The sequence below is a fragment of the Hypanus sabinus genome, chromosome 7 (genome assembly GCF_030144855.1).
Source record: "Hypanus sabinus isolate sHypSab1 chromosome 7, sHypSab1.hap1, whole genome shotgun sequence".
In the NCBI taxonomy this organism is placed as follows: Eukaryota; Metazoa; Chordata; class Chondrichthyes; order Myliobatiformes; family Dasyatidae; genus Hypanus; species Hypanus sabinus.
This window is the reverse complement of record NC_082712.1, coordinates 95,273,333-95,291,094: the sequence shown is the minus strand read 5'-3', so window position 1 is coordinate 95,291,094 and position 17,762 is coordinate 95,273,333. Positions and strand designations below refer to the sequence as shown.

The 17,762-nt window shown below is 40.3% G+C and overlaps 1 protein-coding gene and 1 pseudogene across 2 annotated transcripts in view; both read left to right on the top strand.

Moving 5' to 3' along the window:
* The window catches only part of LOC132397011 (RPA-related protein RADX-like), a 108,176-nt gene that overhangs the window by 5,493 nt on the left and 84,921 nt on the right, over positions 1-17,762 (top strand). For both annotated transcript variants that reach the window (XM_059975225.1, XM_059975224.1), the window contains exon 2: positions 1,771-1,922. In XM_059975225.1, the coding sequence (XP_059831208.1) occupies positions 1,771-1,922 (152 nt within the window). The remainder of the gene's footprint in view (positions 1-1,770; positions 1,923-17,762) is intronic.
* On the top strand, positions 4,469-5,334 carry LOC132396371 (large ribosomal subunit protein uL10m-like; annotated as a pseudogene).

Genomic DNA, 17,762 nt, shown 5'->3' with positions numbered 1-17,762 from the left:
TTCTCTTGTCCAATTAAAGGAGCATTGTGTCCCAAATAAATAAAGGGAATCCTAGATACTTCCTCAATTAGTTTTTGTTCTTAAAGAGTTGTCCAAAATAAGTAGTTGTCCCAATTAACCAGAATCCATTGTATACAATACCGAACTTAGTAGGGGTTTGTGCTCACCATGAGTCTTCCCGCCCCTGTGCGGTATGAAGCGAAATAATCAGTTGATGACGTTTATTAGTTCAGTTTATGATTTAGCACCTTGTACTGAGTGGAATTGTACTGTGTATTTAAGAGTAATCCTGAGATTGATTTTAAATCTCTGCATTTTGATAGTCTGTGACAGGTGTCAGAGAAGTGTATTGTAAAGATTTACTGGCTTTAGGAAGGAAAATAGTCATTCTTTGCCAGAGTATTACCTTCCATAGTATTTTGGTTTGCAAAGTATGGTAAGCTCTTTATTGTCCTCTAAAGTCAGTTTATGAGCGTTTCTATCAGAAAAACAATCACTTCTTATCAGGACAAAAAGAAGGCAATAAATGTGCAGGTATTGAATTACGAATAATACATTAACAATAAGTTGTATTTCTGTAAGTGTTCATGAAAGTTGCTGATTGCAGAGTCACACAATCAGGATGCTAGATGAATGTTAATCTTCCTAGTTGAGAGATTATTTTCTTTAGGCCTGAGATGCCTAAAAGGAAATGTAATATAGATGTTCAAAATCGTCTGTAGGTTTGGTAAATAAGAAAACTTCCAATAGCAGTGAATGGAATCATACAGCACAGAAACAGGCCATTCAGCCCATCTAATCCATGTGAAACTGTTACTCTGCCAAGACCCGTCAACCTGCAATTGGACTATAGCCTTGCATTCTACTCCATCCATGTGCATATCCAAATTTCTATTAAACATTGCAATTGAACCTTCATCCACCACTTCCACTGGGAGCTCGTTCCACACTTGCACAGCCCTCTGAGGGAAGTTCTACCTCATGTTCCCTTAAACAGTTCACCTTTCGCCCTTAACCTAATAGTTTCACCCAATCTCAGTGGAAAAGGCCTGCTTACGTTCACCCTATCAATACCCCTACTAATTTTATTTCTCTATAAATTTATAATCTCTTCTCATTCTCCTACGTTCCAGGGAATAAAGTCCTAACCTATTCAACCTTTCCCTATAACGTCCTTGTAAATATCCTCTGTAGTCTTTCTATCTTATTGATATCTTTCCTATAGATTAGTGACCAGTATTGCACACAATACTCCAAATTCTCCAAATATCTTACACAACTTCAACATAACAACCCAATTGCTATACTTAAAACTTTGATTTATGAAGGCCAATTTGCAAAAAGCTTTCTTTATGACCCCATCTACCTATGACGCCACCTTCGAGGAAGTTTGGATCTGTATTCCCAAATCCCTCTGTCCTACAGTACAATTTGAAGTAAAATATCGTGAAATATGTAGAAGGAGAACTGAACAAGCACTGCAAGAAGAGAGGAGGAGCCGGGGGTCTAGAGGAAAGGATTTATTAGCAAAAAAAAATTATCTACTCTGGGAAATTGGAGGAATTTAGAATATACTGCATGAAAAAGCATGAAAGGGATACATACTTTAAAAAAATGAATTGCAGGTCAGTGGAGAATACAAAAGGTGACATGCCCAACAAGAGTATGTTCTATTGAGCATGTGACGGAGGAGGAGCTATGTGAAGCAAGGGGATGTTGGTCGTGGTAAATGGATACCCACCTGACATGTGACTTGTTTTTCTTGGATAGTCACAGGATCTGGGAGCATTTTTCTGAGCCAACTAGAGGAATCTATCTTACAAAAGAGAAAAGGCAACCCACCGGTGGTCATTCGTATCCTTCGCAAGTGCCGGCTTTATCATTTTGGACAACCTGACAGATATGCAGAATGCCCATTCCAAGTAAGTAACAAATGATCGCTCCTTGTTCACTCTTGTCGGAATATGATTTGATAGGCACGCACACTACTTGATATTTTGATCTAATGGTTATAATTGTGTGGGTGCCTGGATAATGTGACAACAGGCTAGGTGACAGAGGAGCTACAGTGCAGAAACCCATTCCACTGCCTCAAGCTCAGTCATGTGCTTCGTTGGTGGATTTTTGCATCTTTTTACTTGCTGCCATCACATTTTCCCTTAATTTCTAGCTGACTTTCACCATTTTCTCCTGATCTCTAGCAATTTGCTTTCAGGTCCTTGATCCTCTTTACAAGCCAGTTCATGGCCTTCTTCTTTTCGGCTTCAGCAGCCACCAGCCCCATCCCCGTAAAGCCTGATTCAATGTGCCTCACTTTCACCTTTAATTCTCTGCTCCTTTCCCTGCATCCTGATAACATATGCTTTATATGTTTCTGCTCCATGAAATGTCCTGCTCAAATTGTTCCAGTGTACATACTTAACTTCCTACTAGACAAAATATCTAGTAAGTTATGGGCGTGCTTGTTGCTGCCGGAAGCACGCCAACACATATGAGCTTCCCCCAGTGTGTCCTCAATGCATTTCACTATCTGTATTGATGTACATGTGACAAATAAAGCTGTTCTTTATGAATAAATCACAAGACAGCAGAATTAGGCCACTTGGCCCATTAATATGAAGGGCTGTACTGATGGGGCATCACAGTAGTGTAGCAGTTAGCATGCCACTATTATAGCTCGGGGTGAGTTCAGTTCCAACATCATCTGTAAGGAATCAGTACTTCCTTCCTGTTGAATGTGTGGGTTTTCTCCGAATCCGAAGGTGAAGGAAGATGGTGGCACGCATGGACGCAGCAGCCCCTCAGGGAGCAATAAGTGTATCTAGTGTTTGTTCTGTTTGTCCTAGATGCATAACATACAGTCGGAATATGCTTGTAAACATCAGGGCAAACTGGTGGAAAAACTGATGAGTTCTGGTGTGACCTGGACAGTTTACGCCGCTACGGGCCACTACCTGCTACCAAGCTGCTGCTTCCCAAAGGAGGACGAAGCAAAAGCGCTGTGAGAGAAGACAGGGGAGGGGTAAGAGGGCCAGCATCCATGCTAGGCTAAAAGCTAACCCCACCAGGCTAGCAGTACCATCCCTCCTGCTCTCAAATGTCCATTCCATTGACAACAAGCTGGATGAGCTACGTCTGCTGAGAGAAACACACAGGGAGTTTAAAGACTGCTGTGTGTATGTTTTCACGGAATCCTGGCTCCACGACAACATACCGGAGGGAATACAGCTAGAGGGAATGACATCGTTTCGTGCAGACAAGAGAGGCAGTTAGCTCTGGTAAGAGCTGGGGAGTGAGGTCTGTGTATCTACATCAATAAAGACTGGTGTGTGAACACTACAGTAGCTGCTAAACACGGCTCACCTCTGGCTGAATCTCTCATTGTGAAATGCCGGCCGTTCTATCTGCCGAGGGAATTCAGCATCATGCTTGTAGGAGCTGTTTACGTAGCTCCCAGTGCAAATGCTAAGGCTAATGCTAATGAAGCACTGGAAGGCCTACATGAAGCCATCAGTGAGCTACTGACTACACATTCTGACAGCTTTGTGGTGATTGCTGGGGACTTTAACCACACCAACTTACAGACTGTGTTCCCCAAATTCCTGCAATATGTAGATTTTAAAACCAGGGAGACAACACACTGGACTTGGTTTATACCAACACTCCACAGGCATACAAAGCAGCCCTCTGCCCCCATCTTGGCCACTCTGACCACATATCTGTCATGTTAACACCAGCATATAAACCACTGCTTAAACGTGTGAGAGCAAAGACAGGTAAGGGTCTGGCCAAAAGGAGCAGCCTCAGCACTACAAGACTGTTTCTTGCACACAGACTGGGACATATTCAAAACAGCAGTCTCCTATGATGACCATACAGACATTGAGGAATATGCTGAGGCAGTAATTAGCTACATAGCCAAATGCACAGAGGATGTCACTGTGATGAAAATCTTCACCGCACGTGGTAGTCAAAAGCCATGAATGACAACAGAGGTGCGTTCGCTACTGAAGGCCCGTGACACAGCCTACAGATCGGGGGACAGGAGTACGCTTCGCTCAGCCAGGACTGCGCTTTCATTAGAGATCAGGAAAGCGAAAAGGGCCTACATGGGCAAAATACCTGGACACTTCTGTGACACAGGTGACTCCAGATGGATGTGGCAGGGAATTCAACCTCTGACAGACTACAGAATCAGGCAGAAAACTGATGACAGTGACACCTCTCTTCCAGACAGGCTCAACAATTTCTTTGCACGCTTTGAGGCATCAAACACTACAGCAAGGGGGAGAGCCAATCCCTTCTTACCATCTGTTCAGCTGGCTCCAATCATTGATTCAGAGCACACACGGAGGACCCTTGCCAAGGTCAACCCACGAAAAGCAGGAGGTCGGGACAACATTCCAGGACGTGTGCTCAAGGAATGTGCTGATGTATTAGCAGATGTCCTGACAGACATTTTCAACATCTCCCTTAGTCAAGCCATTGTCCCCAGATGCTTCAAAACCTCTACAATCATCCCTATAGCAAAGAAATCAGTTGTAGGTCCTGGCAAATATGGCAGCAGTGAGCAGACGATTGCTGAACAGCAGAGGGTGGCTTCCTTTCCAACTTATTGTGCACCATGGATCTAAAGCAGTTACACGACACTGCAAGCCCATGCACATACTGCGCCAGAAGCTGTTGGCTGTCACAGAATATATCCCACCAAAGCCTGCTATCCCAGAAAGGTGCATCAAACCCAGGCGGCAAGAGGTTCAAGAGCCATCTGCCTTAGACAAACTGATACAGCGTGATGTGGAAAAAGCATTTAATGAGCTTTTCATTGCAGTTTTTCAGAACAACTCCATTAATTCTGGGAAACTAAGGCTACTTCGGCATTGAATGCTAAAACACGATATTCACATGAAGTTTTTCCCTAATCGGGTCCTGCAAACATATGTAACAGAGACCAAATATGTGAACCTGCTACCTTTGTTTATTGGACACAATATCACTGCTGTGAGTAAGGAGCCCAAAACAAAAGAGCTACTCCATATTGTGCACAGCACACCTCAGATCACCTTACTAGGTGCCTGTATCGAAGATGCCCTCTTTAGCAAACAGGGAGTTGTTAAATATTCCACGCTCCCAGGACTGCAGGTCATCCATGGGGAGGTTGTAACTGGGCTGACTCAGATGACATCACAGACGTATCAGCTCCTGAACAATGGTCCCATGCTCCTCACAACTTTGCTGGGGCAATACTTGAAACAACAGAATGAAGCTGCTATTGGACAGAAAGATTCAGTAAAGGAGGAGCCCAAGGAAACCAAGAGAATCCAAGGATCTTAGTTTCCCCTGAACATGTGGACTAAAAGCAAAGTTTGGATCTCCAAGTTGTCATACTGAAAATGAATACTAACTGTTAGTTGGCAACACGAGTGAATCTGCAGATGCTGGAAATAAATAAAAACACAAAATGCTGGCAGAACTCAGCAGGCCAGACAGCATCTATGGGAGGAGGTAGTGACGATGTTTCGAGTGAAACGTTCTGATGAAGGGTTTCGGTCTAAAACATCATCACTACCTCCTCCCGTAGATGCTGTCTGGCCTGCTGAGTTCTGCCAGCATTTTGAGTTTTTATCTAACCATTAGTTACTTATCTTTGATCTGCATTTCATTTTGTATGGTTAAAACATGGATTAAAGCAGAAATAAATCCATGTTTGTTTCTGCCCAGAGGTGTAAAGGACTACCGGCAGGTACAACTGTCTTGTGGCTCTCATCTTCCTCTCCTAAAGTACAGTTTTTGCTTCCTATTTCACTGTAGATGGCATGATTTTAAGCAAAATTATAAATTAAAATACATGTATAAACACTCAAAGTTATAATAGTCATTTAAAACTAAAAAAAAGAAATCAATTGTAGCCTGCCTGAATGATTACCGTCCCGTTGCCCTGACCCCCATAGTGATGAAATGTTTTGAACGGCTTGTCAAGCCTCATATCACAGCTAACTTCCCCTCATCACTGGATCCTCTACAGTTTGCTTACCGTCCCAACCGCTCTACGGAGGACGCAATATCCACCACACTGCACACAGTTCTCTCTCACTTGGACAATAAAGACACTTATGCCAGAATCCTGTACGTTGATTTCAGTTCAGCATTCAATACCATCATCCCGTAGAGACTAGTGGAGAAACTGTTGCTGCTTGGCCTTAACACTGCCATGTGTCACTGGATTCTGGATTTCTTTCCAGAGAGATCACAGTCAGTCTGTGTTGGCAGGAACATCTCTGACTCCATCACACTGAGCACTGGATCCCCACAAGGCTGTGTGCTCAGCCCACTGCTGCTTACACTGCTAACACATGATTGTGCAGCCAGATTCAAGGGGAACCTGATCATTAAATTTGCTGATGATACCACAGTGGTGGGGCTCATCAAAAATGATGAAACAATGTACAGGGAGGAGGTCAAACACCTAGAGAGCTGGTGCAGTGACAACTTGATGCTTAATGTCACCAAAACCAAGGAGATGATCGTCGATTTCAGACAGTCTCAGCCTGAGCACACAGCGTCAGTGGCTCCACAGTGGAGAGAGAGTGGAAAACATCAAGTTCCTTGGGGTGCAGATCTCGGACAATCTCACCTGGTCCAGGAACACCACTGGGATTGTGAAACAGGCCCAGCAGAGAATGCACTTTCTGAGGAAACTTAAACAAGCATCACTCCCCACTAACATCTTAACTACATTCTGCAGAGGTGTGGTTGAGAGTGTGCTGACCTTTTGCATCACAACCTGGTACTCCAGCTGCAGTGCTGCCGACAAAAAAGCCTTGCAGAGGGTGGTTATGGGAGCAGAGAAGGTTATTGGGGTCTCCCTACCTTCCATCCAAGACCTCTTTCAGAGTTGATGCCTCCAGAAGACACGATACATCATTAAAGACCCCTCACACCCCCTCCATAAACTGCTTGTTCTTCTGCCATCAGGCAAACGTTACAGGAGCATCAAAACTAAAACCACAAGGTTACTAAACAGCTTCCTCCCACGGGCAGTCAGACTGCTAAATAGCTGTTCTACCTGACTCTGCTTTGGACACTTTTAACTTGCATTGGACACTTATAACTTGATTTTAACCGACATGTGGCTGTTGTGTATTACTATTTATTGTAGTGTTTACTATTTGTTGCGTTTGTTATGTTATGATTGCACTTGCCCCCGGGAAACGCTGTCCCATTCTGCTCTGCAGAGCTGATGTATGGTTGGTATGACAATAAAGTTTTTGAATCTTGAATCTTGCATCTCCCAGTTTCCTCCCACAGTCCAAAGACGTACCGGTTAGTAGGTTGATTAGTCATGGTAAATTGTTCTGTGTCCCTAGCTGTTAGGCGAGGGATAAATTAGTGGTTCCTGGGCAGTGTGGCTCAAAGTGCCAGAAGGGCCTGTTCCACGCTGAATCAAGTCTGCTCCACCATTTGAATATGGGCTGATTTATCTTATCTCTCAACTCCTTTCTCCTGCCCTTTCCCCATAATGTTGCCCTGACTAATCAAGAATCTATCAACCACTGCTTTAAGTATACCCAGTGACTTGGCCTCCACAGTAGTCTGTGACAATGAATTCCACAGATTCACCACCCTCTTGTTAAATAAATTCCTCCTCATTTCTGTTCTAAAGGCCATTTCTGTTCAGTAAGGCCTTTGACAAGGTTCTGCACGGAAGGTTAGTTGGGAAGGTTCAATCTTTAGGTGTTAATATTGAAGTAGTAAAATGGATTCAACAGTGGCTGGATGGGAGATGCCAGAGAGTAGTGGTGGGTAACTGTTTGTCAGGTTGGAGGCCGGTGACTAGTGGTGTGCCTTAGGTATCTGTACTGGGTCCAATGTTGTTTGTCATATACATTAATGATCTGGATGATGGGGTGGTAAATTGGATCAGTAAGTATGCAGATGATACGAAGATAGGTGGCATTGTGGATAATGAAGTAGGTTTTCAAAGCTTGCAGAGATTTAAGCCAGTTAGAAGAATGGGCTGAAAGATGGCAGATGGAGTTTAATGTTGATAAATGTGAGGTTCTACATTTTGGCAGGAATAATCCAAATAGAAAATACAGAGTAAATGGTAGGGCATTGAGGAATGCAGAGGAACAGAGAGATCTAGGAATAACTGTGCATAGTTCCCTGAAAGTGGAGTCTCATGTAGATAGGGTGGTGAAGAGGGCTTTTGGAACGCTGGCTTTTATAAATCAAAGCATTGAGTACAGAAGTTGGGATGTAATGCTAAAGTTGTACAAGGCATTGGTAAGGCCAAATTTGGAATATTGTGTGCAGTTCTGGTCACCGAATTATAGGAAAGATATCAATAAATTAGAGAGAGTGCAGAGACGATTTACTAGGATGTTACCTGGGTTTCAGCAATTAAGTTACAGAGAAAGGTTGAACAAGTTAGGACTCGAGGTGGCTCAGGAAATTGCGGATGCATTGGTAATCATTTTCCAATGTTCGTTAGATTCAGGATCAGTTCCTGAAGATTGGAGAGTGGCTAATGTTGTCCCACTTTTCAAGAAGGGAGGGAAGGAGAAAACGGAGAACTATCGCCCTGTTAGCCTAACGTCAGTCGTGGGGAAGATGCTTGAGTCCATTATTAAGGACGAAATAGTGGCACATCTAGATGGCAGAAATAGGATTAGGCCGAGCCAGCATGGATTTACCAAGGGCAAATCATGCTTGACTAATCTTGGAGTTTTTTGAGGGTGTAACAAGGATGTTAGACGAGGGTAAGCCAGTAGATGTTGTGTACCTAGATTTTCAGAAGGCATTCGATAAGGTGCCACATAGGAGATTGGTGAGTAAAATCAGAGCTCATGGCATTGGGGGCAGGGTTTCAACATGGATAGAAAACTGGTTGGCAGATAGAAAGCAAAGGGTAGCAGTGAATGGGTGTTTCTCAGACTGGCTGGAGGTGACTAGTGGGGTACCACAGGGCTCTGTATTGGGACCACAGCTCTTTACGATTTATGTCAATGATTTAGATGAGGGCATTGAAAACTATATCAGCAAGTTTGCTGACGATACTAAACTGGGTGGCAGTGTGACATGCGAAGAGGACGTTAGGAGAATACAGGGAGACTTGGATAGGCTGAGTGAGTGGGCAGATACTTGGCAGATGTCATTCAATGTGAATAAATGTGAAGTTATCCACTTTGGAAGCTGGAACAAGAGGGCAGAGTATTGTCTGAACGGTGTCGAGTTAGGTAAGGGAGAAATGCAAAGAGACCTAGGAGTCCTAGTTCACCAGTCAATGAAGGTGAATGAGCAAGTGCAACAGGCAGTGAAGAGGGCAAATGGAATGTTGGCCTTTGTTACAAGGGGAATTGAATACAAGAGCAAGGATGTTCTTTTGCATTCGTACAGGGCCCTGGTGAGACCACACCTGGAATATTGTGTACAGTTTTGGTCTCCAGGTTTAAGGAAGGACATTCTGGCAATTGAGGAAGTGCAGCGTAGATTCACTAGGTTGATTCCTGGGATGGCAGGGCTGTCTTTCGCAGAGAGATTGGAGAGATTGGGCTTGTACACGCTGGAATTGAGGAGATTGAGAGGGGATCTGATTGAAACGTTTAAGATAATTAAAGGATTTGATAGGATTGAGGCAGGAAATATGTTCCAATTTAGTTTCTAAACTCACCCAACAAGGGCCAAAAGATCCACCCCCATCTTTCAACCAGCATAACAAATATCTAATATTAGCTGCCCAATAGTAAAATCTGAAATTAGGTAATGCTAACCCGCCTTCCTTTTTTGTCTTCTGTAAATATGTTTTACCTAACCTGGGATTTTTATACTGCCATATATATGAAGAAATTTTAGAGTCAACATTAGTAAAAAAAGATTTCGGGATAAAAATTGGTATCGCTTGAAAAATATATAAAAACTTAGGTAAAATAACCATCTTAATAGCATTAATCCTGCCTATTAGAGATAGAGACAAAGGTGACCACTTAGTAAACAAACCTTTAATCTGATCAATTAAGGGTAAAAAATTAAATCCAAACAAATCTTTATGGTTCTTTGTGATTTTGATCCCTAAATAAGTAAAAGAGTCATTAACTAATTTAAAGGGTAAATTTCCATAAATTGGGACCCGTTTATTTAATGGAAACAATTCACTTTTATTAAGATTTAACTTATACCCAGAAAACTCACTAAATTGAGCCAATAATGATAAAACTGCTGGAATGGATTTCTCCGGGTTAGAAATGAATAGTAATAAATCATCTGCATACAAAGATAACTTATGAATATCTGTCCCACGATTAATACCCAAAATATCCTGTGATTGTCTGATGGCAATTGCCAAAGGTTCTAAGGCAATGTTAAATAATAATGGACTAAGAGGACATCCCTGTCTAGTGCCCCGAAATAGGCGAAAAAAGGGAGATCTTTGATTATTGGTAACCACTGAGGCTACTGGAGTATGATAAATCAATTTAATCCATGATATAAATATCGGACTAAAATTAAACTTCTCCAACTCATTAAATAAGTAAGGCCATTCAACTCTGTCAAATGCTTTCTCCGCATCTAATGAAATCACGCATTCTGAAGTATCATGTGAGGGAGTATAAACAATATTCAACAATCTCCTAATGTTAAAAAAAGAATAACGATTTTTAATAAAGCCAGTTTGATCATCTGAAATAATTTTGGGTAATACCTTCTCCAATCTAGATGCCAGTAACTTAGAAAAAATCTTGGAGTCTACATTCAATAAAGATATAGGTCTATAAGAAGCACAATTAGTAGGGTCTTTATCTTTCTTCAATATTAGAGAAATGGAAGCTCTATAAAAAGATTGTGGCAAATTCCCTAATCTGATGGCCTCCTCAAAAACCTTACCTAACCAAGGGGAAAGAGTAGCGGAAAAAAATTTTAAAAATTCAACTGTATAACCATCTGGACCCGGTGCTTTCCCAGAATTCATTGATGAAATAGCCCCTTTAATTTCTACATCCGTAATAGGAGTATCCAATATCAAAAGATCATCAGATGATAACCTTGGAAAATTTAATTTCCCCAGAAAATCAGACATGGTATTATAATCTTGAGGAAATTCAGTTTGATACAGGGAGGTATAGAAATCTTGAAATGCCTTATTTATCTCATCATGATTAACTGTCAGATTCCCATTCTGCTGACCAATCTTAGTGATTTGACGTTTAACCAGAGCATTCTTCAATTGACTAGCTAACAGTTTACCAGATTTATCACTATGTATATAAAAATCAGATTTAGTTTTCATTAATTGATTTTCAATCGAGGATGTAAGTAATAAACTATGTTCCATTTGAAGTTCAACCCTTTGTTTGTAAAGCTCCTTACTAGGAGCAATCGAATATTTCTTATCAATCTCTTTAATTTTATCAACCAATAAAAGAGTTTCCATCTTGATACGTTTCCTCAAACCAACAGAATAAGAAATAATCTGTCCACGTATATAAGCTTTAAAAGTGTCCCAAAGTGTTCCGCAGGAAATATCATTTGTAGAATTAGTTGAGAAGAAGAAGTCGATCTGCTCCTCCATAAATTTAATAAAGTCAGAGTCTTGCAACAAGGTAGAGTCAAATCGCCATTGTCTAGCATTAAAAGCTGTATCCGTAAATTTCATAGAAAGTAATAACGGAGCATGATCAGAGATAGCTATAATATCATAGTTACAACCGATTACCAATGGAATAAAACAAGAGTCTACAAAAAAATAATCAATTCTTGAATAAGAGTGATGAACATGTGAGAAAAAAGAAAACTCTTTGTCATTAGAATGCCGAAATCTCCAAACATCAAAAACTCCATTGTCAGTCAAAAAGGAGTTAATACAAGTGGCCGACTTATTAGGTAAAGTCTGAATAGATAAAGATTTATCCATCAGAGGATTTAAACAACAATTAAAGTCACCACCCATTATTAACTTATATTCATTTAGATTGGGTAAAGAAGTAAATAAAGACTTAAAAAAGTCAGGACAATCCACATTTGGAGCATAAACATTAACCAAAGCAACCTTTTTATTACAAAGTAAACCCATAATTAACAAAAATCTGCCATTCGGATCTGAAAAAATATCATGTTGAACAAATGAAATAGAGGAGTCAATAAAAATTGAAACTCCTTTTACTTTAGCATTCGAATTTGCATGATACTGTTGACCCCGCCAAAATCTAAAAAAACGAAATTTGTCCTCCCTCCTCACATGAGTTTCTTGTACAAAAATGATATGAGCATTAAGTCTTTGGAATACTTTGAAAATCTTCTTTCGTTTAATTGGATGATTTAAACCATTAGTATTCCAAGACACAAAATTAATGGTCTGAGCCATAATTCTATAATCAACCCTTTGGTATAGAAAGGGTTAACCAACTTATAAACTCATGCACCCGGAAGAGGAACAAAAGTAGTGAGAAGACCCGGAAGTGACGACAACACAGACATATTTGAAGTTCAAAAACAGCCCGAATAAAAAAACTAACACAAACTGGTACAAAAAAAATAGAATTAGAAAACAGACCCATCCCCCCACCCCCCGAGAAAAAGAGAAAAAGCCAAAATATGACTTAAAAAGAGAAAAAGTAAGACTAATCCTACCCCCATGTCAGCTGAAGAACACTCCATATAAAAAGGATATATATAAAAGAATCACCCCGACTTTAAAAATAAAATCGCTATAATAAAAACCATATTTCTAAGTATAGTTAGTTGTAAAAAGAATAAAAATATAATCACTAAAAACAATTATAACTCGGGCTCTGGCCCAGACAAAACAAAAAATATTTAAGCTGAGATAAGCGATGCCTTGTCTGGGAGAAACACGAAAAATATAAACATAATGCCATCTTAAGCAAAACCAAAAATCTTTTCCAAAAAACCACCATCTTAATCAAGGAAAAATTTACCTTCAAAGAATTAAAAATATACCTTCAAAGGAACAAAGTTAATAGACAAGTATGTAGTTAAATGATTAAAGTATATAAGGCAAAACAATTAACATGACGCAAACACACTTTAACTTGAGTATAAAGTGTAGGATGAACCTACACCAATAATTATATTATTATATTATAAGATTATAATTCTGGTTTAAGAGATCGAGAACCATCTTATACGATCAGAATCATTCATTTATTAAAGACTGGTGTCTGTAGCAGTAGGGAAGTTCTCCTCCAGATATTTTCTCACTTCTGAAGTTGAAAGGAAAACTTGTCGTGGAGCATTCGACGGAGAAATTCGAAGCTTCGCAGGGTATAGAAGCGCAGGTTTCAGCTTATGCTTTGGGTTCTATTTTAGGGACTTCTCTCCCTTTTGCTCTTTCTAAATTGCCGAAACGAATTGACAACCCGATAGTTAAACATACATTGCGTATATGGTTTCAATTTCGGAGATTTTTTGGGTTGACTCAATTCGTTTTAAATAGTCCTATTGTATCTAATTGTTTTTTTCACCCTTCCATTATAGATCAAGCTTATTCAGCTTGGAAAACTAAGGGATTACTAAGATTTTCTGATTTATTTTTAGATAATTGTTTCATGTCTTTTGAACAATTATCCAACAGATATAACTTGCCGAGATTTCATTTTTTTAGATATTTACAGATTAGACATTTTTTAAGTTCTGTACTCTCTACGTTTTCAAATTTTGTGCCTTCAGATACTTTGGAGAGTTTATTTGAATTAGACCCTTTTCAAAAAGGGCTTATTTCAAAACTTTATAATATAATTATGAAGATACGTTCAGAGCCCCTTTATAAGACTAAACAGGATTGGGAAAGAGAGCTTAGTTTTAGTATTTCTAGTGAGAATTGGGATAGAATTCTTCAATTAGTTAATACATCATCGTTATGTGCCAAACATTCACTAATACAATTTAAGGTTGTACATAGGGCCCATATGTCCAAGGATAAATTAGCTCATTTTTACTCTCATATAAGTCCTATTTGTGATAGATGTCATTCTGAAATTGCGTCTTTAACTCACATGTTTTGGTCGTGTTCATTTTTGGAGAAATATTGGAAAAATATTTTTGATATTATTTCTGCGGTTTTGAATATTGATTTACAACCTCATCCTATTACCGCAATTTTTGGTTTACCAATGTTAGATTCACAGCATTTATCTTCTTCAGCCCGTCGAATGATTGCATTTCTAACTCTGATGGCTAGAAGATCTATATTGTTGAATTGGAAAGAAATTGATCCTCCCACTGTATTTAATTGGTTCTCTCAAACTATGTTATGTTTAAATTTAGAAAAAAATTAGAAGTGGTACTTTTGAGACTTCTATTAAATTTGAAAAGTTATGGAGACCACTTATTCAACATTTTCATATGATGTAATATGACCCTGTGCCAAGTACATTTGATTTCCTAGCTTTTAGCTTATGTATTTTGAGAGGACCGGAAGTGACGGCATTGTTGAATACTTATTTTTGTGAGATATTATAAACAGCCCACTTTTTTTTTCTCCTTCTCTTTTGTTTGTTTTTCTTTCTTTTATATTACTTATTAGTTATAGTTATTAGATTAGATTAGTTAGTTTTGCATTATATAAATTTTTTTTTGTTTTTTTTTCTTTTTTCTGTTTTTTTATATTATACATTATGAAATATTTAGACTTACTATGTCCATACATATATCTTATGGCTTATGTCTTGGTAAACTCATTTATATTGTAACTATTATGTATGTTTTTTTTTCATATGTAATGGAATGTGTATGTTGGTAATTTCTTTATCAATATATCATCTGTATTCTGTCCATATTACTAATATTAATAAAAAGATTTAGAAAGAAAAGGAAATATGTTCCAGATGTTGGGAGAGTCCAGTACCAGAGGGCATGGATTGAGAATAAGCGGTCAGTTATTTAAAACAGAGTTGAGGAAGAGCTTCTTCTCCCAGAGAGTTGTGGAGGTGTGGAATGCACTGCCTCAGAAGACGGTGGAGGCCAATTCTCTGGATGCTTTCAAGAAGGAGCTGGATAGATATCTGATGGATAGGGGAATCAAGGGGTATGGGGACAAGGCAGGGACTGGGTATTGATAGTGAATGATCAGCCATGATCTCAGAATGGCGGTGCAGACTCAAGGGGCCGAATGGTCTACTTCTGCACCTATTGTCTATTGTCTATTCATTGGAGCGTAGAAGGTTGAGGGGGGATTTGATCGAGGTATTTAAAATTTTGAGAGGGATAGATAGAGTTGACGTGAACAGGCTGTTTCCATTGAGCGTAGGGGAGATTCAAACTAGAGGACATGATTTGAGAGTTAGGGGGCAGAAGTTTAAGGGAAACACGAGGGGGTATTTCTTTACTCAAAGAGTGATAGCTGTGTGGAATGAGCTTCCTGTAGAAGTAGTAGAGGCCAGTTCAGTTGTGTCATTTAAGGTAAAATTGGATAGGTATATGGACAGGAAAGGAGTGGAGGGTTATGGGCTGAGTGCGGGTAGGTGGGACTAGGTGAGATTAAGGGTTCGGCACGGACTAGGAGGGCCAAGATGGCCTGTTTCCGTGCTGTGATTGTTATATGGTTATATGGATAGGTATGTGGACAGGAAAGGAATGGAGTGCAGGTTGGTGGGACTAGGTAAGCATTCGGCACGGACTAGAAGGGCCGAGATGGCCTGTTTACGTGCTGTAATTGTTATATGGTTAAATGGTTAAAGGGACATCCTTGTATTAATTGTGACTCAGTGTCACAGTTGCTGTGTTTTGCATCTTTAACAACTATTTGATATTTGTTCTTTGCCTACTTCTGGGCTTGACTCTTCGACTAGTGCCTTTACCCACAGTTTGATATTGCCCTATAAAATCCAATTCATTGTGATCTTTCAGTCACTAATGGCCTTCTCTCTGGCTCAGCATTCTAGTTCAGCAGAGACCCCATTGCCTTCTATGTACTTTAAGACATCAACAGTGCCCAGTGCATATTAGAACAGTGCAGCACAGAACAGGCCCTTTGGCCCACAATATTGTGCCAAGCTAAATAAATTAGTAGTCAAGTGCCCATGAAACTAATCTCATCTGCTTAGACACTATCCATAGCCTTCCATTGTCTGCACATTTATGTGCCTATCTAAATGCCTGTGTCTTATACCACCCCAGTAAGCCCAATCCAGGCACCCACCATTCTTTCTGTGAAAAACAACTTGCCCCGCTAATCTCCTTTGAATTTTTACCCCTTTTCATCTTAAATTGCATGCCATCTAGTTTTAGATATTCACAGCCTTGCTTTAAAGCCTCCCTGATCCCGCCCTCCCCGGGCGCGGATGCTGTAGGGGCACGTACTCACAATCCCGCGCAGGCTTTTCCCTTTGTTGGTGAAGCAGATCTGGCGCCCTTTTGGGACTGGCCTTTGTGCCGGCGCGCTGGCTATTTATGAGCTGGTTCGAGTGTGCTAGGAAGTGGGTCGCCACAGGATCTCTATCTATGCCTCTCATAATATTAGAAACCTCTATCAGAGCTCCCCCCCAGCCTCTATCACTCCAGAAAAAACAACCCATGTTTGTCCAATCTCTCCATATAGCACGTGCCCTCTAAACCGGACAGCATCCTCCCTCCCATCCACATCCTTTCTATAGAGAGGTGATCAAAGTGAATGCAATACTCCACCTGTGGCCTAACTGGTTATATAAAGCTGCAGCGTAACTTCTTAAGTCCTTGGCCAATACAGACAAGCATACCATATGCCTCCTTAACCACCCTATCAACCTGTGTAGCTAAGAACTCAGACCCTAGGATCCTATACACTACACTGTTGACCAGGTTAAACTCCATCTGCTGTTTTTCTACCCATATCTGATCTATATCCCACTGAATCTTTGCCAGTCAGCTGTGCTGATGCAAATCCTTGTTTTGTCTGCAAGCATAATTACTGCGCATCCACGTTTTCATCCAGGTTATTTATATATCACAAGCAGCAGAGATCCCAGCCATGTTCTCTGCGGTACCCCAGTGGTCACAGACTTCTAACCAGAATAGGTTCAATCAGTCACGACTCTCTGTGTTCTATGGGGCAATCTAATTCTGAATCCAAATGACCAAGTTACCTTGGATTCCTTCTGGAATCTTCTGGATGAGCCTCCCAGGAAGGGCCTTGTCAAACACCTTACTTAAATCCATGCAGACACAGTTCTACCTTCATCAATTATCTTCGTCACCTCCTCAAAAAATTCCACCTAGTTAGTAAGACTAGATTGCCCCAAATAAAGCTATGCTGATTGTCTGTAATTAGGCCATGGCTTTTCAAATGCTCATACATCCTATCCCCATGGATCCTCTGTAGCATCTTCCCTACCACTGATGTGAGATTCACCACTTTATAGATTACAGTATAATTCCTATTTTCCTTCTGTTGTTCCTTGGGGGCAATTATTTGATGAAACTGAGCCAGAATTCATAACTGAAGCTCTTAAGAGAGAAGGGCAGGGGGATTATAATCTGAAGTCATCAGATTTCCCTGCAATATCTTAAACTTGAACAGCATTCTTTTGAGATCATGGAATGTGCCTCTAGGGGTGGTTGGTAGAGGCCAGTACATTAAGGACGTTTTAGAAACCTTTAGATAAATGGATGAAAGAAAACTGGAGGGTTATGTGGGAGGAAAGGGTTCAGAAGTTCCCAACCATTTTTTTGTCATGGCCCCTTACCTTAAACCAAGGGGTCCATGGACCCTAGGTTGGGAACCCCTGGGTTAAATTGATTGTAGAGTAGGTTAGCAGATCAGCATGACA